We start from the raw sequence: 22,851 nt of genomic DNA, 5'->3' as shown, positions 1-22,851 counted from the left end.
CTAAAAGACTTCCATGTCCTTCTCTCTTCTCATCATGTCTCCTCCACTTCTGAAACAGGCTCCTTCGTGGCCCAGTTGGAAGTGTGGTAATACTTCCAACGTGATGCTTTTTAAATTAATCATTGTCTGATTCCTCCCAACTCTGTCCCAGTCACACTGATTGCAATTATTTTGTGCCATGCATCATCCATTACATCTACGCTGCTCTTTCTGATGGGTTTTCCTAATGTGACCATGTATGTATGTCTCCATATTCACACAAGCCTTAGAACATAGATTTGCAATAGCGATGGAACAGTAAATGTGTGTTGTTAAATATTTTCAGGTTGTTAGTCTGGGAGATATTTAGTAGAAAGTAAGAGACAACCTTTCATCTATATTTATACCAATGTTTATGCTATACTTATACAATATTGTTCATATGCATATTGATGATCAACTATAGGAAAGTATATGTTGGTATAATGTTCTCCAGCGAAAAGCCAAATTCTATTGATTTCTAAAATAAATTTTGTATACTATTAATGATATTTTGGAAGTGCAAGAAATGTGAATAGTCTATTTATCCCAAACTCTGTTCTACATCTACTAATTTAATGGTCCACACTTCCTCAATATTGTTCTTCCGTCTTGGCCTCCAGCTTCACTGGAATCCTCCTTTGGGGGCAGAGAGATAAATCCCATATTTATATTTTCTAACCATAAAAATGTCTCTGTTCTCCCTTCTGCCCTTGTGTTTTTAAATACCCTTCCTTCTGCAATGGGCTTTGGTGGGCAAAAGTTATGGATTTCAATACAGACCATTGTGCTTGTCTTACCTTACATGTATTTATATATTAGGTAACTGTTCTTTGCATATATTTTCACATATTTCAAACCTTCTTTTATGTCTCTATCTCTCACAATCCCAACACACAGGGAGAACTCTGAGCTCGAAAAATAATCACCAAACTTCCAGAGTGCCACAGACATCATATTCGACTCCAAAGGGCCTGCTCTCAAGAGCTCTCTAGCCAGTGTGTAATAAAGAAAAAAGTCATCCCTCTGTGAAGAGAAAATAGCTATCTTGGCTCTGTCATAAAATATCAGTGCCGTGGGAAATTGGCAGAATAGGAACCTGGTCTTGGAGATTTAGGAGAACGAAGAGTTGGTTCAAGTCCCACACCTGCACCGAGGGAACAGAGCATGGAGAGAGCAGGAATAGAAAAGGTTGCCAGGCTGAGACGCAGTCTGCTTGTTTATTTTAGCTGGAGACATCAGTGTCATATTTGTTTGTAAAAGTGCTAGATGATACGATGTGAAGAAGCACGTAGAGGATAAGTAAATAAGACTCCCATGCTATGCAACACAGCAGCCAGGGGAGAAAACCCTGTATTGGCCATGTTGAATGAAATTTTATAATGCATAAGTCATTGCAAGACATACAGATTTCCATGTGCTTTTACAAACCTGCTAATGACTTTAAAGCACAATAATATATCCCATTGTATTTTGTCTTAATTAAGTTAATTTCTTTTTACTCAAAAACCAGTAAATGAAGAACTGAGTGAACCAAAAGTAATAGCACAGCGTATAGGCTTGAGCCATGTGTACACCCAGGTAATCTGGGCCAATCCAGTGTCTTCTCAAACCTAAGCCAAGAGTACTCAAGGACATACTGCTTTTTTCAAAAGATAAAAAGACTATATCAAAAATAGAGCATGATAACACTTCTGGCTATACTTACTAAAATATTCTCAAGTGGGGAGTAAAGGTTCCTTAGGGATGCACTTCGGGGCCCTTTCATGTTTTACTGTCATTTGTGGAGTGATTGTAGTGCTGTAAATAGGCAAAATGACTGCCGTATGGGATATTATTGAGGCAAGCCCAATCTAAGTAAGTTTAATAATTCACCAAAATTAAACTAAAGACACTGAGGAACGTGTGCTCCCCAAGAACTCCACACCATGATCTTCCTCTCTGGAGGGAGGGAAAGGGAATTATCCTTGGTCCACATTCATGTCTCCAGGGGTGACAAGTCTCCTTAGATTGCAGTCTGTTTAAGCAGCACCAAGTAATTTAATGAGTGAAATAAAGACAGATGATAGGGGAGAGGGAGGTATTCTTCAGGGAGATGAGAAGAAATCCAGGGAAGGAGAAAGAGGGTAGTATGGTGTTCGAAGGCTGACTAAAAATGACCGAGGTGTCCACAGGTGGGTCATCTCCCCAGATGAATGTAACTATGATGAGTCACACACGTGGAGAGTATTAATAAAAATTTAAGTGCTGGTGAAGGTAGTCCTTTTTCCTGCCTGCTTTCTTCACTAGGTCTGTGTTTTGCTCCGGCACTCTGGTCTCTCTCCTGCTCTCCTTAGCTCTTGTGAATGCAGTGTGGAGTGAGAACAGTTGTCCAACTTGTTGGGTCTGTGGGTAGATGGTCACTAGAGGCTCCTTCTCTCTGCTGGGTGTGCAGCATCCACTATTCTAAGACTGAGTTATTAACAATTGGCTTTTGCTATACATTTATGAGTTTATATATCATTAATTTGGAATTTTCTTTCTTCAGCATCTGTCAAGAATGTAATTCCTGGACTCATGACAGCTTCATTGTGTTATCAGGGAATCAGGCTTCATTGTCTGCTCTACTACTTTTGAGCCTGATTACTATTTTCAAGGCCAACTCACATTTCAATAGTACTACTAGATTTGTTTTTGTTTGTGTTTTTTGAGACAGGGTCTCATGATATATTTCAAGCTGGCCTTGAACTCACTATGTAGCCCTACTGGCCTCAAACCCCGTGGCAATCCTCCTGTCTCAGCCTCCCAAGTGCTAAGATGATAGATGTGTGGCACCACTCCCAGGTCAGAAGCACTGTTGGAGCAGCGTTCTTTATATCCACATTCTAACACTTGGAATGAGAAAGTCTCAAAGATGGCTTCATGCAAGCTCTTTTATAACTGAGTTTACTGTAGATTCACGAGTATTTTTACAGAAATTATAAAGGCTCCTCTCTAAACTTCTTATAAACCTTCACCTTATTCTTTATATCATCTATACCATATTTCCTGTTATACAAGACTTTGTCTAAGCAAGCTCAAACTGATTGTAATAATTTGCCAACTGTTAAAAGTGAAGATACTGATGCATTTGTAACACACAAGAGCTTGATTACCATTAACTACTTCTCTGGTGCATATTTGAAGGAACGGGAATTATCTTTCATGCAAACTTATTTTCCCATGAGATGCTTCCTTGTCTCTAGGGATGAGAACTCTCTTCAGGTTACATTCTGTTTAGTCAGGAACTGTCTTATGCTAAAGCAGGGCTGTCCTTGTTCACCCTGAAGTTTAGCTATACAGTTGCCATTGGCCACTGGTGGACATGAAAGAAAAATTTGATTTAAAAGACCAAGTTGGGAAGGAAATGATGAGGATTGAACTGTACATTCTGAAGCAGAAAAGTTTTTGATGACATTTTCCATAGTGCCATGGAATCCCAAGTTATTAGAATCATGGACAATGTGCTCAAGGTATTCTAGTCAAATTTCCTCAAAATAATTCCAGACGATAACTTGTAAGCCTCAAATATTGATGGTGAGGATCATAATGGAATCAGCACATTGTATGCATGGACATCTTATAGAGGATTTCAACTTTTCTTCTATTTTTGTTGTTACCCACTATATCTGAAAGTAGGCATTGCTATGAAGACCAAAGCAGTTTTCAGATGCTGTAATGAAAGTAAATATATGAGTGGAAAGAGGGTTTTTTGATGGAGAACAATTTTCATCCTCTAAGTTACTGCAAATCCATTGTCACACCATTTTTACTCTCCTCTAATTTATTTATTTATTTATTTGTTGGTACCGGGGATTGAACTCGGGTCCTTGCGCTTGCGCAGCAGGCCGCAAAACCACTGAGCTAAATCCCTGGCCCCTCTGCTCTAATTTAAATAATGTTTTTTGGCATGTTGAGTCTTACACTAGACTACTGAGTTGTTATCACAAAATAGCAAGCTTTTAGTGACTTACAAGCAAAGACAAATTATATTTCACTGTTCTGGATGTGGGAAGTTTCCCACAGGGCACTTGTGGACTGGGTGTCTTGAGGGATAGCAATTTATGTTTCATGGACAACCCAATTTCTTCAGTCCTCCCATGGTGAGTGGAACCAGGAGGGGCTACAGACCTGGTTGGTCAGAAAAGAACCTCATACATGATAAACGTGCTTCTATCTCCCCTCAGAGGCCACACCTACTATTACCATGGGTGGTTAGGATCTCAACATCCAGGGAAACAAAATAAAGCTTTCCCCGAACATCACAATTTCAAAACCATAATCACAGAGGACTGACTATTCAACAGGACTGAGAATGAGGGAGAGGGAAAGGAAAGCTTCCAGGAGAAAGGGATTAAGGAGTTGACAGTAGACAATTCCAACAGACAGGGTTGTAGTACTAGAGGCTTTTAAATTATTCTCTATATTCTTACCGGATCAAGCCTCACTGGATTCCAAACTTCATACCACTGTTTTATACATCTCAAGACTTCACTAAATGTCAAACCCTCAGCTTGGGCTCCCTCAGTCTCCCAAAGAAGCATTGTTTCTGTCTGCTGTTTCTGTCTGCGACTGAGTATTCCGTCCAGTGACACCTGTGTTCTGCATTGAGGATTTAGACATTTTGCCATGGAATTTAATTGACAGTCTGTTTATTTCAGGACTGTCTTAAGGTTATGTGAACTATATGAATTCTAAGCTAATGTTTGTTTTTTCACTACACATAACATTCCTTAGTAACTAAACTGGATTTCCCTCAAATGCAAAGCCCATAAATATGTTTAAAAGGCATTAGTAAAATATTCCCTAATTTCATTATAATTAAAATTAAATCAAGAAATGAACACATAAAATGATGGTATGATTCAAAATGAGAGGAACTTTTTTATATGGAAGGAATACCATGTAATAATGTAAGACATATAACAAAGGCAAACAGTTGGATGTTGGCAACATTTTATTAGTACATTTTAGCACAAGTATTTATTGTACAAAACTAAACTATGTGACACAACTTATTTATGTGGTGTTATGAGATATAATTTTATAGAAACAAGAGCCGCTGTAAATACTTAGCTTTGCATGCATAAGGAAACTTCTTAAAACCACCTTTTCTTTTGCACCTTTTCAAAGGCCTCTTTCACATCCTTGTTCCGTAGGCTGTAAATCAGAGGGTTCAGCATGGGAATCACCAGGGTGTAAAACAGTGAGGTCATTTTCTCCTGATCTAGGGAGTAGGAAGAACTAGGGCGAAAGTACGTGAAGAGCATGGTTCCCTGGAAAATGGCAACTGCAGTGAGGTGGGAGGCACAGGTGGAGAAAGCTTTGAATCTTCCCTCAGCAGAGCGGATCTTTAAGATTGATAAAATGATATAGCAGTAGGAGACCAGCACTCCTGAAATGGTGCTCAATTCAATAAACCCAAAGATGATAAATATCACTAACTCATTGACCTGTGTATCCGAGCAAGACAATAGAAGGAGAGGAGGGACATCACAGAAGAAATGATTAATCTCATTGGACCCACAGAAACACAAGCGGAATGCAAATCCTGTGTTTATCAAAGCATCTGCCAGTCCCATCAGGTAAACCCCAGCCAGGAGCTGGGCACACAGCCTGCTGGACATGTGGGCTGTGTACAGCAGGGGGCTGCTGATGGCCTTGTACCGGTCGAAGGCCATGACTGCCAACAGCACACACTCAGAGTCCACAAACATACAAAAGATCAAGAATTGCAGAGCACAGCCAACAGTGGAAATCGATTTCCTCTTAGCTAAGAGGTCCACCAGCATCTTGGGTCCAATTGCAGTGGAATAGCAGAGATCACAGACAGACAGGTGGCTGAGGAAAAAGTACATGGGGGTGTGGAGCTGGGAATCAAATCTAATCAACATGATCATTCCAAGATTCGCCAGAAGATTGATGAGGTAAACAAGCAGAAACATGGTGAAAAGGGTCACTTTGATATCAGCGTTATTGGTGATTCCCAAGAAAACAAATTCACTCAAGGAGGAGCAGTTTCCCCTGTCCATTCTTCTTTATTCTTGTGCAACCTTGAAAATAAATTTCAAAAGATAAACAGGTACATATTTAATTCATTTGCACATCTACAAATTATCAGCAACACAGATCATTTTCTATACCTGTAATTCTCTTTCTTAACCTCAGAAAATTATTCTGTTATATTCCATGATTTAAAACACATTGCATCTATTGAAAATAACAAAATATATTAGAAAGCAGATGAGAAAATCTGATTGAAATCTAGATGCCATTGGGATGTTACTCTGTCTACAATGTTTAATTTCTCTGGTCGTTACCTTCCTTTACTTCAGGAAGTATATTTTCAATGTATTGAAATTTCCATACATTTTTCAAAATAATATGTAATGAACACCAGTCTTGAGGAGACTTGGGTGTGAGATGCAGGACTAGGCATATAGCATTCTTAGAAACATCGCCATAGACACAAAATAATTCCAATTATGATGCTCCTCAACCTTTTTGACTGGTTTTTAGAAACACTGTGTTGGCTCTAGAAATAATGGGCATATCACTGATTAATAAGAAGCAAATTATATTCTTCTGTTTCATGGTAAATGTGATCTTTAGTGTTTGATAGTACAGTACATGAAATAGGTATTATTTAATTTTTTCTGAAAGTGCATTGTCATTTGCTTCAATGTTCTGCTTATTCCTAGGGGTAGTCTGGAGCTAACTCCTGACTTTTTAAAGAGAAATTTTAAAATGGAAGTGTACACACTATAGTGTAACACATGATGTAGTACACCATAATATAGCAAGTTTTAAATGACTTTTTATTTTTAAAATGATAACAGTATAAGGGGCAATAAGTAGTTCTGGGATATAAAGGCTTCATTCCATTATGTATACGTGCATGTCTTCCTGAATTTGTAGGACATCAGAAAATTGGAATACAGGAAATGTATATTTGAGCATCTATTTTTTATTTTTAATTATTTATTGTTGTTTTGGTCTGGATAACTATGGCATGTGATTCATACGGAATTGAAATGGCATCTATTGTTATGTATGTGATATAATTATCTTATAAATTATTAACCCAAAGAAACAATAAAACCAGTGAACTGGTGTAGGTTCCTACACAATGATAAAATGAGTAAAGGCTTACCTATGAATATAGAACAAAATACAACTAAAAGTTGGTTTGTAGATAATAAGTACAGTCAGAGTTTTCCAGTTCTGAGTAGAAAAGACTGTTTTGAAACATTGCACTTCAAATTGACTTTACTAAACTGGGGTAAAAGAATTCATTTCTAAATCTTTCTTCAAAGGTAGTTTTCAATCTTACATTTTTAACCTTGGAAATTCAGGCGCTTACCTGAGATGAGCAGATTTTGGTAGCGGAACAGCAGGTAGACAGAGTGTTATTATATAAGGTAGAATTTGGGAATTAAACTCTCTGAAGCTATTTCCCCCAGGCTTTGGTGATATGCAAACATGTGCTTAATTATATTTATGTCTGTATTTCCACTGTGTATACATGAATTTTTTAAGCAAAAATTGACCTTTAATTCTTTACTGTTGTCACCAAAATTATCTATGATGAAAACTGCAAATTAAACTTATAGTAAAAAATGACAATATATACATGCATTATTCTTTGAAATATAATCTGTATCATCCTCATCCAGTTAAAGCACAGTCTCATTAAATCATATAGGCCCCTAAATATTTCCAATTCTATTCTATATTTCAATTTTTTCTACTTTTAAAACTGCTTCACCATTTTCATATTACTACATTTTAATGAAATTTTTGAGATATGGGTCATGTACTTTAAATATCACATTATTAAAGTCAATAAATTTTGGTGTTATTATAATCACAAGCTTGGGAAACCACCACCACTGTCTACTTTCAGAACATTTTTCATCACTTCAGTTAAAAAATAAACAAAAACTATATCCCTAGTAGTCATCACTCCTCTTAGTCTTCTCTCCTCAATTACTGGCAAACTTTATTCTACTTTCTGACTTTATGTATTTACTTATTCTTCTAATCAGATGTAAAGAGAAATATTCCATGCGTCGTTTTATGTTGCTGTTTTCTCAGCAGAATATTCTAAACATTTCTTCTTTTTGTGACCCATATCAGATTTTCATTCCATCTCATGGCTGAATAATATTTAATTTTAAGAATATAACACACTGCAACCATCTGTGTGTAATTTGATGTTTGCCTAGTTTTTTCTACTTTTCTTGCTTTTGTGAATAATAATCTGTGAACCCTAAGGTTAATGGAAGTTTAAAGGTCAGTATTTTCACCCAGCATTCATATCTTTCCACTGGACAGCCACATGTCGTTCACCCATGTTGTACTGATTTCATTACTGTATCATATTATCTACACTTACTACTTTAATTTCTGAATTATGTTAAATATATTCATATAAGACTTGTTCTATTACATTTAAGTCTTTAGAAATGTGTATTCTATCTTTTATTATTCCCTGAAGTCTCTAGTAAGACAATTTACAAAGGTAATTGCTGACTTCATATTGTTGCTAAATATTTTGGGCACTTTATAATGGGCAATAGGAGGCAAAACTTAGAACTACACAGGAATTGAGGACTTTTCCCTGCCAAAATATTTCACATGTGTAAGGATGACTTATTTAAGACTTATACACAAATAACTATTTTTCTCAAAATCAGTTTCATATTTTTATAAAAATAATTTCATTTCCTATTCTCCATGGGAATTCTGTGTAAAATTGAGAATTACAGGAAGATTGAGTTTTATATCCACAACAAATAGCAATAAAATTCTCAACATTCTTTTAACCATTGCCTACCACTCTGGTATCTGTTCTGTTTGGGCTATTTCAAAAGATCCTAGAGCTAACTGTGTTTTAGAATTGCTTTTTTTTGCTGAATTGATTCCTATATCATTTTACAGTCACCTTCTTCTCTCCTTTTTACTTTTTTTGACTTAGTCTATTCTGATAGAAGCATGTTACTCCTTCTTTCTTTTGTTGTCAAATTTTGTGGGATATCTTATTGTATCCATTCCTCTTCAATGTATTTGTGTCCTGAGATATGAAATGAGTTTTTGGAGACAACATATAGAGCAGTACATCCATATTGGTTTTTAATGGTTCCTGGAGGCATTGTTAGTACCAAAAATGATAAGTCACAAATTATTCTGGCCAATTGAAAAGAACAAGTTCTAGCCTGCTCCTGGAGTACCAGACAAAGTACAAGTGCCAGGATGAAATTTTCCAAACAAAATACATTAATATATTCCATGAGTTTCAAATACATTTAGTCATTCTATACATTCTATTCAGAGAACTTTATTTACATTCAATGTAATTATTAATAGATAGTGTCTTATTACACCCACTTTGTCAATGGTTTTATAGATTATAATTTTTTTATTTTTGCAATGGCTTTATTTTTTCCTCTTGTTCTCAAAATTCCTCTTGTTCAGTATTTGTAAGTGATTTACTCTAGCAGTATGATTTGATAACTTGCTGATTATTTCTGGTTTGTCTATTACAGATTTTTGCCTAGAGATTATCATGAGGCTTAGAGAAAAAACATCTGTACATCATAAGCCTTTTTGAAGTGATTGCAACTTATGGTTGTAAGCGTAAAGCAAAGACAAACAAAAAATTAAAAAGTTACAATAAGAAGAAAATTCTCAAGGGCAGGCTTCCATCTCGTAATTTGGAAGTTTGATATTCTTTTTTATACTTTTCTATATTGCCTATCCCTTAACATATGAATGTGATTATTGCTTTTTTTAACTATACATACACACTCATATATGTATTGCTCTTTTTAACTGTTTATGTGTGTGTGTGAGGAGGGGTGTATAGTTTTAACAGGCTTACAATATTGAAGAATATTTAATGTTTGTATACTTACATTTAACAATGAATTCTGTACCTTCCCAAGTTTGGTTCTACTCATTTATGTCTTTTCTTTTAGTTTGTAAAACTTCCTTTATTATTTTCTGTAGGATAGGTCTAGGTAGTTATATTCTCCCAGATTTTGTTTCCCTGGGAATGTCTTGATCCATCTTTCATTTCTGAAGTACACTTTTGCTCTCTACAGTATTGTTAGTTAAAACTTTTTTCTTCTGTCTTGTGGAAAATGTCATACTTCATTATCCTTTTGCATAAAGAAGAATACTATCTGGTTAAATGGGACAGTCTTAGTTTCCTTTCTTTTTTTCTTGCTGTCTTGAGACTCTTCTTTTTGTTTTCATGTTCGAGAGCCTGACTAAAACATGTCTTGGGATAGAGTCCCTGAACCTAATCTTCCTCTAATTGGATATTTGTGTTTTTCTCCAGCATCAGGTCATTTTTTGTTAGAATTTCTTTGCAAAATCTTTCTACTCATTTGTCATACTTGAGTACCTTTGAGCCACAAAAACCTGCATATTTGATGTTTAACATTGTCCCAAAGTTCCTGTAAGTTTTTCATGAATACATATTCATTTAAAATTTTTTCTTCTTTGACTTTTATTCTCAAATTCCTTGTCTTCAATGTCACGTAATTTTCTTCTATGTAATCCATCCTCCTATTAATTTTTTCTATCACATTATTAATTTCACTGAGTACATTTTTCAGCTCAAGAATTCTTGTATAATTGTGTTTTAATTGCTTCTATCACTTTCTCCTATATAAGGTGTGATCAAAAGATAAAATGATTCCCCGTCTCCAAGGATGACAATTCTCTTCAGGTTACAGTCTGTTTAGACAAGATCTAAATTTATATTCTAAAGCAGTCTTTCCTTGTAAGCCATTATTTTTAACTGTATATTTGTCATCAGCCGTTGGTGGACATGAAAGAAGAATGAGGTTTTAGGAGACTACAGGGGAAGGAAATAGTAAGGATTGAACAGGACATTCTAGATTAGAAAAGCATTGGGATGACATATTTCATAATACTACAAAATCTTAAATTAAAAGAGTCATGGAAAATATTCTCAAGGTATTTAAGTGTGAACTTTCTAAAAGTAATTACAAACAATAAATTTTCAGATCCAGCCCGCCACTCCTGGCCCAGAGGTAGGGGCTTCTAAGCCACCATCCCACTGCTCCTGGACCAGAGAGAGGGGCTTCTAGGCCACCATCTCTCCTGCCACTCCCAGCCCAGAGGAAGGGGCTTCTGGGATGAAGTCTGTCCCACTGCTCCCGGCCCAGAGGTAGGGGCTTCTGAGCCACCATCCCGCTGCTCCTGGTCCAGAGGAAGGGGCATCCAGGCCACCATCCCTCCTGCCACTCCCAGCCCCTGTCCCACATCTCCCAGCTCAGAGGAGGTGAGCCGCATGGGTGCCAACAGCACCCCCCCACCCCCCTAGTGGAAATGAGAAGACACATGAAAAAGTTTCAAAACAAGACTTCCAGATCACCCACAGCAACCCCAAAGGGAAATGAGATGGAACACTCTGATACTCAACCACCTGGACCCACTGAACTGGCAACAAAAGAGGATCTGGAAAAAATGAAATCAGAAATAATTTCTCAGATAACAGGAGAGATTGTGCTGCTAGTGCAAGACATGATTAATAAATCTAGAGAGGAGCTCAGGAACATGATGGAATCCAAACTTAGGAAACAAATAGAATCCACAAAACAGATGCAAATAGATCTCCAGGAGATGAAAAACTCCACTGAAAGTCTACACAGCAGAATGACCCAATGTGAGGACAGAATTTGAGATATAGAAGGTAAGATTGCAATTAATGACCAGGAAAAGAAAAATTGCTTCAAAATTTTAAGGGAACATGAGAAATCAATCCAGCAGCTGCTAGATGATGCAAAGAAGAATAACATAAGACTGATTGGGCTCAATGAAGAAACAGGAGAGAGTGCAGATGACATAAAAAATCTCTTCACAGAAGTAATGGCAGAAAACTTCCCAAGCAGGGGGAAAGAACTTGACATACAGATAAGTGAGGCATATAGGACTCCAAATAGCCTTGATCAAAAAAAAAATCTACACATAGGTATATAACTGTTAAGATTCCAGAAACACAACAGAAGAAGAAAGTTTTACAAGCAGTTAGAGAAAAGAAACAAACCACCTACAGAGGAAAGCCCATCAGAATCACAACAGACTTCTCAATACAAACCATCAAGGCAAAAAGAGTTTGGAATGACATATTCCAAGCTCTAAAAGAAAACAGCCTCCAACCCAGATTGATGTACCCTGCAAAACCATCTTTCAAAATTGATGGAGAAATAAGATACTTTCATGAAAAAGAGCACCTTAGGAACTTCATGAATACCAAAGCAGCACTCCAAAGAATTTTACACAATATCCTAGGAACAGGCATTGAGCAACACAACCCCAGGAAGCAAAGCAGAATGAACCCATCTGGCATGAAAAGAAATTAAATGAAAATGGGGAGAACCCAACAAAAACAAAAGGTCATGGCAATGACAAGTCAATATGTTTCAGTTATAACCATCAACGTTAATGTTCTCAATTCACCAATCAAAAGAAATACACTGGCAGAATGGGCCAAGAAGCAAAATCCAACAATATACTGCATACAAGAAACGCACTTCATTCAAAAGGAAACTCATAGACTGAAAGTTAAAGCATAGAAAACAATACTCCATGTGACAGGAACCCCAAAAAAAGCAAGAGTAGCTATCCTCTTTGCAGATCAAGTAGATTTCAAACCAACACTGATTAAGAGAGATGAAGAAGGACACTATATCCTTGTAAAGGGAAGAATCCAAGAGGAAGAGATGACAATCATAAATATCTATGCACCAAACACTAGTGCACCCAACTATATAAAACAAATACTAACGGACATGAAAAGTCATATATGCACTAATACAATTGCAGTGGGGACCTCAACACCCCACTGTCACAGATAGATCGACTAGACAAAAAAAAAGTGATGAAATATTAGAACTCAATCAAACCCTTGAACAAATGAACTTAACATGTTTACAGAGTCTTCCACCCCACAAAATCAGAATACACATTCTTCTCAGCTGCACATGGGTCATTCTCCAAAATTGACTGAATACACTCACATAGAACATGTTTAAGTAAGTGCAAAGGAATTGAAGTTATCCCCTGTATATTATCAGACCATAGTGCAATGAAATTGGAGATCCATAGCAAAAGAAACTGGAAAAATTTCATAAACACGTGGAAATTGAATGACACACTTCTGAATAACCAATGAGTCACAGAGGAAATGAAAGAAGAAATCAGACAGTTCCTTCAATTAAATGACAATGACAACACAACATATTGGAATCTATGGGACAAAATGAAAGCAGTCTTATGAGGGAAATTCATAGCAGTGAATATGCATATTAGGAAAACAAAATGAGCCCAATTAAACAACCTGATGCTGAATCTCAAGCTTCTAGAAAAAGAAGAGCAGGACAAACCCAAAGCTCATACAAGGGAGGAAATTATAAAGATCAAAGGAGAAATCAATACAATGGAGACTAAGAGAACGATACAAAAAAATCAGTGAAGCCAAGAGTTGGTTCTTCAAAAGAATCGACAAAATTGACAAACCCTTAGCCGACCTTCTCAGAAAAAGGAAAGAAAAGGACCAAATCCATGCAATTAGGAATGAAAAGGGTGAAAGTACAACAGAGCCAGCAGAAATCCAGGGGATCATCAATACCTACTACCAGAACCTATGTGCCAAAAAGATGGAAAACACAGAACAAATGGACAGATTCCTACATACATGTGAATTACCAAAGTTGAACGAAGAAGACATAAAAATTCTAAACAACCCAATATCAACCAATGAAATTGAAAATGTAATTAAAAACTTATCAACTAAGAAAAGCCCAGGCCCTGATGGCTTCACTGCTGAATTCCTCAAGATATTTAGAAAGGAACTACTGCCACTACTGTTTAAACTCTTCAATGAAATTGAAAGGGAAGAAATACTCCCAAATTCATTCCTGGAAACAAGCATCACCTTGATCCCCAAAGCAGAGAAAGACCCAACCGAAAAGGAGAACTATAGGCCAATCTCACTAATGAACATACATGCAAAAATCCTTAAAAAGATACTGGCAAACAGAATGCAGAAGATCATCAAGAAGATCATACACCCTGATCAAGTGGGATTCATCCTGGGGATGCAGGGATGGTTCAACATACAGAAATCAATCAATGTAATACACTATATCAATAGAGCCAAGAACAAAACCATATGATTATCTCCATAGATGCAGAAAAAGCATTTGACAAAATCCAACATGCATTTATGATAAAAACCCTACAAAACATTGGAATAGATGGTCTCTAGCTCAAGCTGATAAAAGCCATCTATGAAAAACCAGCATAGGTTCAGCATCAGGTTGTTTAATTGGGCTCGTTCTGTTTTCCTAATATGCGTATTCACTGCTACGAATTTCCCTCATAAGACTGCTTTCATTGTGTCCCATAGATTCTGATATGTTGTATTGTCATTGTCATTTAATTGCAGGAACTCTCTGATTTCTTCTTTCATTTCCTCTGTGACCCATTGGTTATTCAGAAGTGTGTTGTTCAATTTCCACGTGTTTATGCAATTTTTTGAGTTTCTTTTGCTATGGATCTCCAATTTCATCGCACTATGGTCTGACAATATACAGAGGATAACTTCAATTCCTTTGTACTTACTTAAACATGTTCTATGTGTGAGTATGTGGTCTATTTTGGAGAATGACCCATGTGCAGCTGAGAAGAATGTGTATTCTGATTTTGTGGGGTGGAAGACTCTGTAAACATCTGTTAAGTTCATTTGTTCAAGAGTTCGATTGAGTTCTAGTATTTCATTACTTATTTTTAGTCTAGCTGATCTATCTATTTGTGACAGTTGGGTGTTGAGGTCCCCCACTACAATTGTATTAGTGCATATATGACTTTTCATGTCCATTAGTATTTGTTTTATATAGTTGGGTGCACTAGTGTTTGGTGCATAGATATTTATGTTTGTCATCTCTTCCTCTTGGATTCTTCCCTTTACAAGGATGTAGTGTCCTTCTTCATCTCTCTTAATTAGTGTTGGTTTGAAATTGACTTGATCTGCAAAGAGAATAGCTACTCCTGCTTTTTTTGGGGTTCCTGTCGCATGCAATATTGTTTTCCACCCTTTAACTTTCAGTCTATGAGTTTCCTTTTGAATGAAGTGTGTTTCTTGTATGCAGCATATTGTTGGATTTTGCTTCTTGACCCATTCTGCCAGTCTATTTCTTTTGATTGGTGAATTGAGAACTTTAACTTTGATGGTTATAACTGAAACATATTGACTTGTCATTGCCATGACTTTTTCTTTTTGTTGGGTTCTCCCCATTTACATTTAATTTCTTGTCATGCCAGATGGGTTCATTCTGCTTTGCTTCCTGGGGTTGTGATCCTCAATGTCTGTTCCTAGGATATTGTGTAAAATTCTTTGGAGTGCTGCTTTGGTATTCACGAAGTTCCTAAGGTGCTCTTTGTCATGAAAGTATCTTATTTCTCCATCCATTTTGAAAGATAGTTTTGCAAGGTACATCAATCTGGGTTGGAGGCTGTTTTCTTTTAGGGCTTGGAATATGTCACTCCAAGCTCTTCTTGCCTTGATGGTTTGTGTTGAGAAGTCTGCTGTGATTCTGATGGGCTTTCCTTTGTATGTGATTTGTTTCTTTTCTCTGACTGCTTGGAGAACTTTGTTCTTCTGTTGTGTTTCTGGAATCTTAACAATTATATGCCTATGTGTAGATTTTTTTTGATCAAGGCTATTTGGAGTCCTATATGCCTCCCTTATCTGTATGTCAAGCTCTTTTCCCCTGCTTGGGAAGTTTTCTGCCATTATTTCTGTGAAGAGATTTTTTATGTCATCTGCACTCTCTCCTGTTTCTTCATTGAGCCCAATCAATCTTATGTTATTCTTCTTTGCATCATCTAGCAGCTGCTGGATTGATTTCTCATGTTCTCTTATAATTTTGAAGCAATTTTTCTTTTCCTGGTCACTAATTGCAATCTTATCTTCTATATCTGAAATTCTGTCCTCACATTGGCTCATTCTGCTGTGTAGACTTTCAATAGAGTTTTTCATGTCCTGGAAATCTATTTGCATCTGTTTTATGGATTCCATTTGTTTCTTCTGTTGGGATTCCATCATGTTCCTCAGCTCCTCTCTAGATTTATTAATCATGTCTTGCACTAAGGGCACAATTTCTCCTGTTATCTGAGAAATTATTTCTGATTTCATTTTTTCCAGATCCCCTTTTGTTGCCAGTTCAGTGGGTCCAGGTGGTTGAGTATCAGAGGGTTCCATCTCATTTCCCTTTGGGGTTGCTGTAGGTGATCTGGAAGTCTGGTTTTGAGACTTATTTATGTGTTTTCTCATTTCACCTGTGGCGGGGGGCTGTTAGCGCCTGCACGGATTACCTCCTCTGAGCTGGGTGAGGTTGGACAGGGGCCGGGAGCAGCAGTAGGGATGGTGACCCAAAAGCCCTTTCCTATTGACTGGGAGCAGCCAGAGGGATGGTGGCCGGGAAACCCCTTCCTCTGGACCAAGAGCAGTGGGATGGAGTTTCAGAATCCCCTCCCTCTGGGCCGGGAGTGGTGGGAGGGATGGTGGCCCAGAAGCCCCTTTCTCTGGGCCAGGAGCAGTGGGACGACAGCTCAGAAGCCCCTACATTTGGGCCGGGAACAGTGTGACTCAGTACCTTGGTCTGGTGGTCTAGTGTCCTCTGCGCCTTGGTAATGTGGAATCAGGTGGCTGCCTGTCTGCAGTGGGGTGATTCAGTGTCTTCGGGGTGACTCAGGACCTCGGCTGGGTGTGGGCCAACCTGCCTGTCTGCAGCAGGGTGATTCGGCGTCTTCCAACAAGGTAGTTTCAGAAAGACATTTTCATCATCCTCCAGACTTTAAAAGGAGAGTAAACCACACTTCATATATGCTCACTCTCCTTTTCACTTTCAGACTAAATTTCAGATTCTGAACACAGAAACCATGTTGCTGTCAGATGGAAACAGAAGTGGGGCCACGGTCACCGTCTTGGGCTTCTCAGATTACCCAACCCTGCAAGTACCACTCTTCCTAATTTTTATGGGCATCTACACTGTCACTGTGGTAGGAAATATGGGCATGATTGTCATAAGCAAAATTAACCTCAAACTGCACACCCCCATGTACTTTTTCCTCAGTCATCTCTCATTCGTGGATTTCTGCTACTCCTCCACCATTGCTCCCAAGATGCTGGTGAACCTAATTGCAAGTGACAGAAGCATTTCATTTTCAGGATGTATAGTACAATACTTTTTCTTTTGTACCTTTGTGGTAACAGAAGCCTTTTTGTTAGCAGTGATGGCCTATGACCGCTTTGTGGCCATCTGTAACCCTCTTCTCTACACAGTTGCCATGTCCCAGAAACCCTGTGCCATGCTGGTGGTGGGGTCATATTCATGGGGGTTAGCGTGTTCCTTGACACTGACATGCTCCGCTTTGCAATTATCTTTCCATGATTTCAACATAATTGATCACTTTTTCTGTGAGTTCTCCTCATTGCTCTCCCTCTCTTGCTCAGATACTTACATTAGTCAATTACTCTTGTTTATTTTTGCCACATTTAATGCAGCTGGCACACTGCTCATCATTCTCTTGTCTTACTTGCTCATTGTGGTTACCATCCTCAAGATGCGTTCAGCCAGTGGGCAGCACAAGGCTTTCTCCACCTGCACCTCCCACCTGACGGCCATCAGCATCTTCCACGGCACCATCCTGTTCCTCTACTCTGTGCCCAGCTCCAAGAACTCCAGGCACACGGTCAGAGTGGGCTCTGTGTTTTACTCTGTGATCCCCATGCTGAACCCCCTGATCTACAGTCTGAGAAATAAAGATGTGAAGGACACAGTCCGCAAATTAATGGACATCAAATTCTTTCCTTATTGAGCATGGGATTTCAGTTGATTTGGGCTCTGATGTACACGTCTTTGTCATAAAGGTTGATTTAAGGATTAAAAATCAAGAGTTAATTTTGTGTAGTGGGCTAGAAACCGACGTTGCTTTCAAGATACCAACTTCAGCTGTGTCTTCCTTGTTGAGAACATCAGTAATTCTGGTGATCTTTCACCTTTATCTCCAGATTTGGTGTAACATAACATAGTTTCTAATCTGGTTGTGAAGTTGACACATAATATAAATATCATGTGGCACATCTTGTACAATTCAATAAATATTAATTCCATTCCTATTTTTATGAACTACCTGAAGTCGACTAGGCTTTCAAAACAGAATTATGTTACAAATGTAGGAGTATATGTCAGATATAAAATTCTAGTCTTCCACAATGCAAAATCCATTGTTAACAGAATGCCAAAGAAGGACTTGGCCATTGAATAAGAAAATAAATGTCCTAGAGAAGGGAAATTTCAGAACCACTACAGGATTTGTTGAAGGATGCTTTTATTTAAATTTCAAAAGAAGCTAATGAATCCTGGCCATGAAGAAGAGAAACAGCTGAGATGTTCCAAATATATTTAAGTGAGAAAGGAATTTTATTCACCACAAATAAAATGAAGAAGGAAGGAAGGTAATAGTGAGCTAATAAGTCAATAAGTACTTTTGTGAGTTCATGTGATATAATTTTGTTTGTGTTTGTGGGCATGTGTTGTTTAATGACACAGATTAATCAGCATAAATAAAATTTGATTAAGATGCATTCTGTTTCCTGAATGCGTTTTTAAAGGACCTACAGTGTGGCCATGTTATAATCTATGATAGACATCACAAAAGTCATAGAACTGATAGACTGGATCTTAAAAAATGTTATATGTAAAATGGGGTTTATGTGCCTACCTATCCTGCATGAAGATATCACAAATATTATCAATTCTTTGTGATTTGTAAATTTTGTGTATAAGTTCAGAATCTTTCTCAATAGACTTATTTACCTTAAAAAGAAAATGTTTGCCATTATCTTAACAGTTGAAAAATAATTTCCTATGTAAATTTCTTCAAAATAAAATACAAACCAGGTATCAATTCTCATTTTTTATAAATGATCAAAACTGCACCAGATTTTACCCGAATACCTCACTTTCACTGAAATAACTTGTACAGACTTAACCTTCTATTTACTCATTCTGTCTAGATGAAATTTTAAGCCATCATCAATACTGTGATAATGGTAATATGGGTCAGTAAGAAATGCAGCACAGTGGACAACTGACACAGTCATTTGTGGAAACTATTGGAGGCAACTGAAATGGGATTGTACTCTTGTTAGCATGACCATCACCCAAGAGCAAAGTAATAGCTCAAAGCCTCCCTTACTCTAGGTACGTATCTAGAAACATGAGTTCTGTTGTGGCTTGTGTATAGATGTCCCCCCAATCCCCAACTCATGCAGTCATAAACGGGGCTTTTGCAGAGGTGGGTGAGTCTAGGGTATGTGACTCTGGAACTGATCCGTGGTGCAGTGCCAGGCTGAAGGGCAGTAGGATTAAGTGTGTGAATTCTACCTGCCCTAAATAGTCTGGTTAAGATAAAAGGGGCAGAAGGACGCCATTAAGATCCCTTGCTTTCTTCTGCTGATTTCTGCTTGCAATGAACTTGTTCTCCTCTGTGATGCCTCTCTGCTAAGCCTGGGGCCTCTCCGCCTTGGAACCAGCTGATTATGAACTGAAACCTCTACAAACTGAACTAAATAAACCTTTCCTCCTTTAACTTGTGGGTGTTGGGTATTTTGTCTTAGCAAGGAGAAAACTAACACAAGTTCTTTTTGGGTGAAAGTCAAGCCCTCTCTTCTAGACACCAACTGTGTTGAATGTTAAGATTCTAAAGGGCTATCTGTGTTTCTAACCATATCACTTATGGTCCTAGAAATTGCCCTTGACTTGAGTTGGCTTGTTGGTGATCCTATTACTTTTATTTCTATTTTAATCCATTTTTCAGAAATCCACAGGTGCCTACTTGTTCGGAAAGTTTGATTATACCAGTATCAGTGCTCACAAATTTCAAGGTTTGTTTTGATTTTCATTTGAAAATTTTCCACAATAAAATAAATTCACTGTTCTTTCAAACTTAAGTGGCAATATCCTTCTTGATCTAAGGTTATTCTTATCTTTCCTGTTTTATATAATTAGTCATCTACTGAATCATTTGGGAGTCTGTTACAGATAACTAAATCCAATCAGCAAAAAATACCTGAACTTAAAATTATATTATACAACTATCTCATACTGTAAATATAGTATTTTTTCTCAATAAACAGGGTGATATGTCTTTTGCAAAAGCGAAGGTGAACAAGAGATAGAGGGAACTGAGGAGGGGACAGAAAGGGGACTAAAAATAATTCAGATGGGGGTTGCATTGGGATGGCGGTCACGGAGAATAATGGAACCTGAGCAGGACAACAAAAATCAAGAACTTAAAGAACAGCTGGATGAAAAATCTAAGAATGATGAATAAAATGAGGGCTTACTTGATGAAATTAGAAAGGAAAATATCCAACTACAAGAGGAGATCCAGAAGATTGAAGTTAAATTACAAGAGTCCACCAAAGACTTCCAGATTAAAGAGGATATTCCTGAGACACAGATGACATTCAGACCATTAGAGAATCCTGAGAATGACAGCCAGTTTTTAAATATCTCCTGTTCATTTCAAGTGAGCTCACAAGTATCTTATGAGCTACAGAAAGGACAAGCACTTTTCACTCTGAAAAAGAAGTTGCAGAAAATGTGATAACAATGGGAAGGCATCAAGTGCCGATAAAGGATGTGAATGTGGTGGTTACAGCCAAGCCAGTTCCACTGAATGCTGGGGTCAGATTCCAGGTTCGTGTAGAAGTCTCTCAAGTGAAGATCAATGTTACTGAAATTCCCGATGGATTGCCTGAAGATCAGACGAGAGACACACTAGCGCTGAGTTTTAGCAAGTCCTGGAATGGAGGTGGGGAGGTGGAAAATGTGGACAATGACCAAGAGTCCCGAAGTGCTGTCATCACGTTTGTGGACACCGGAGTCACTGACAAGATTCTGAAAAAGAAAGACTACCCTCTTCACATAAATCAAAGCTGCCATAGTGTTGTTGTTTCTCCATACATAGAAAGACGCTGGCAAAAGTACCAGGTATTTTCAGGAATATCTACGAGGACAGTGCTCCTGACTGGACTGGAACACATTCGGATGGATGAAGAGACTGTGGTGGATTTGGTTAGCATTCACTTTCAATGGGAGAAGAACAGGGATGGAGAAGTAGAAGTTGTAAAACGTTCCCTTGGTCAGCCTCACACAGCATATTTTGAAGACTAGACTGATGCTTCATATGAAAACTATAACTTTTTAGTCAAATCACTGTAAACATTTGGCAAAATGAATACTCCTTTCTTTAAAAACTGAACACTTCTTTAGTGTCCATGTAGTCTTAAATACAATATATATTTCCAAAAAATAATAATAAAGATGTATTATGTATGCAAAACAACTTCCCATGACAAATATCATTATATATTGCAAACAGGTACTAATAAAAATAGAATAGAAAATTTTGAAAACCAGGTAACAGGACACTCTTCCGTAATATACTCAAATATAAAAGGTCCACGTTTTAAGATAGTCTCCCTCTTTAATTCTTTAATAGCTATTTTACCAAGGATACCTGTGACAGATCATGCCACTCTTAATGACATTTTTTAATACTGTATTGTATTATTTTATCATAATAAAGATATTAACATTAAAAGTAAGACTAACACTGAAAAAATAAGTGCAGAGGGAAATAAAAATAAGTCTGTAAAAAATAATACTCTACATACATTACTTTTATTTTGACAACTGTTTACCTTTACTCTTGTCCATCAATAACTAGACCTAAATACTCTATCTATCTTCTGACTATGCAGGTTAAAAAAGAGAAAGGGAAGATTTGTATCCAGTATTTCAAAGTGCACACATATGCACACACTTAAACTTTCATTGTCTCATTCCATCTAAGAAATAAAATTAGTAATAGTAATGGTGATGAAGAGAAAATCAAAACAAAGTAACATTGACACATTGCCACTGACTTGACTCACAGGTGGTTCATACATGACTGTCTCTTGTAGGCACAGGATAGTCCAATTCAGTGGTACAAGCTTCGTAACACCACAGTCATGCATGAACAGCTGGTCATGAACATGTTAATGGAAATATTCACAACTTGGTTTCTTGTAGCTTTATTTATGCTATTGATGACACTTAAATCTATGACTTGCCTCTTCAACCACCATAAATGCTCTTCTTTTTTTTCCCTTAAATTCTTTTATTGGTACATTTTAGGTATACAACATGTTTACATTTATCATTGGGTGTTTGTACCTGTATCTTGGTTCTTATTTTTTCCCCATTACCTGTTCACCCTTCACCCCCTCCATCCTTCTCTATTTACATAGATTTGTTTCCATTTTTTGTTCTTTTCTCATAATTTTCCTTTCCCTTCTTTCCTTTCCCCTTCCCCTCCCAACACCCCTCCACCCTTGGAACTTTTCTTCCTATTTCAAATTATCAATTATTCATTTTAATCATTTTAATCCTTATTTACACTCTCAGTTTCTCACACTAGAGAAACTATTTGGTATTTACACATGTGTGTCCTATTTATTTCACTTATGAGTATGGCCTCAATATGCATCCATTTAGCTATAAATGTTTCCAGTTTCTCTTTCTTTAAGGCTGAGTACTACTCAATTTTATAAAATAAAAAATCTTCTTTATCCAGTTTCCAGTTGATGGGCACTTGGGCACTTGGGATGTTTCCAAGCTTTAGCTATTACAAACTGTGCCTCTATGAACATGGGTGCAC

General features: G+C 37.4%; 2 protein-coding genes and 1 pseudogene across 2 annotated transcripts; 2 read left to right on the top strand and 1 right to left on the bottom strand.

The window, feature by feature from the left end:
- Nucleotides 1-5,135: 5,135 nt before the first annotated feature.
- On the bottom strand, nt 5,136-6,068 carry LOC101705286 (olfactory receptor 5W2-like). The gene has a single exon (XM_004869911.2). The coding sequence runs from the start codon at nt 6,066-6,068 to the stop codon at nt 5,136-5,138; it is 933 nt and encodes a 310-aa protein (XP_004869968.2).
- A 10,948-nt stretch (nt 6,069-17,016) lies between these two features.
- On the top strand, nt 17,017-17,955 carry LOC101708427 (olfactory receptor 5D18-like). The gene has a single exon (XM_004869806.3). It carries the CDS (start codon nt 17,017-17,019, stop codon nt 17,953-17,955), a length of 939 nt encoding a protein of 312 aa, XP_004869863.2.
- Nucleotides 17,956-20,400: 2,445 nt separating this feature from the next.
- Nucleotides 20,401-21,320, top strand: LOC147820675 (N-myc-interactor pseudogene; annotated as a pseudogene).
- Nucleotides 21,321-22,851: the final 1,531 nt, after the last annotated feature.

Source organism: Heterocephalus glaber, unplaced genomic scaffold (assembly GCF_053883595.1).
Source record: "Heterocephalus glaber isolate CG9 unplaced genomic scaffold, H.glaber_assembly_v1.0 deba00001806, whole genome shotgun sequence".
NCBI lineage: Eukaryota > Metazoa > Chordata > Mammalia > Rodentia > Bathyergidae > Heterocephalus > Heterocephalus glaber.
This window is presented reverse-complemented; position numbering and strand designations above follow the sequence as displayed.

Bases quoted from the DNA above. Each gene is read 5' to 3' on its own strand.
- LOC101705286 (XM_004869911.2), bottom strand. From the start codon at position 6,068: ATGGACAGGGGAAACTGCTCCTCCTTGAGTGAATTTGTTTTCTTGGGA.
- LOC101708427 (XM_004869806.3), top strand. From the start codon at position 17,017: ATGTTGCTGTCAGATGGAAACAGAAGTGGGGCCACGGTCACCGTCTTG.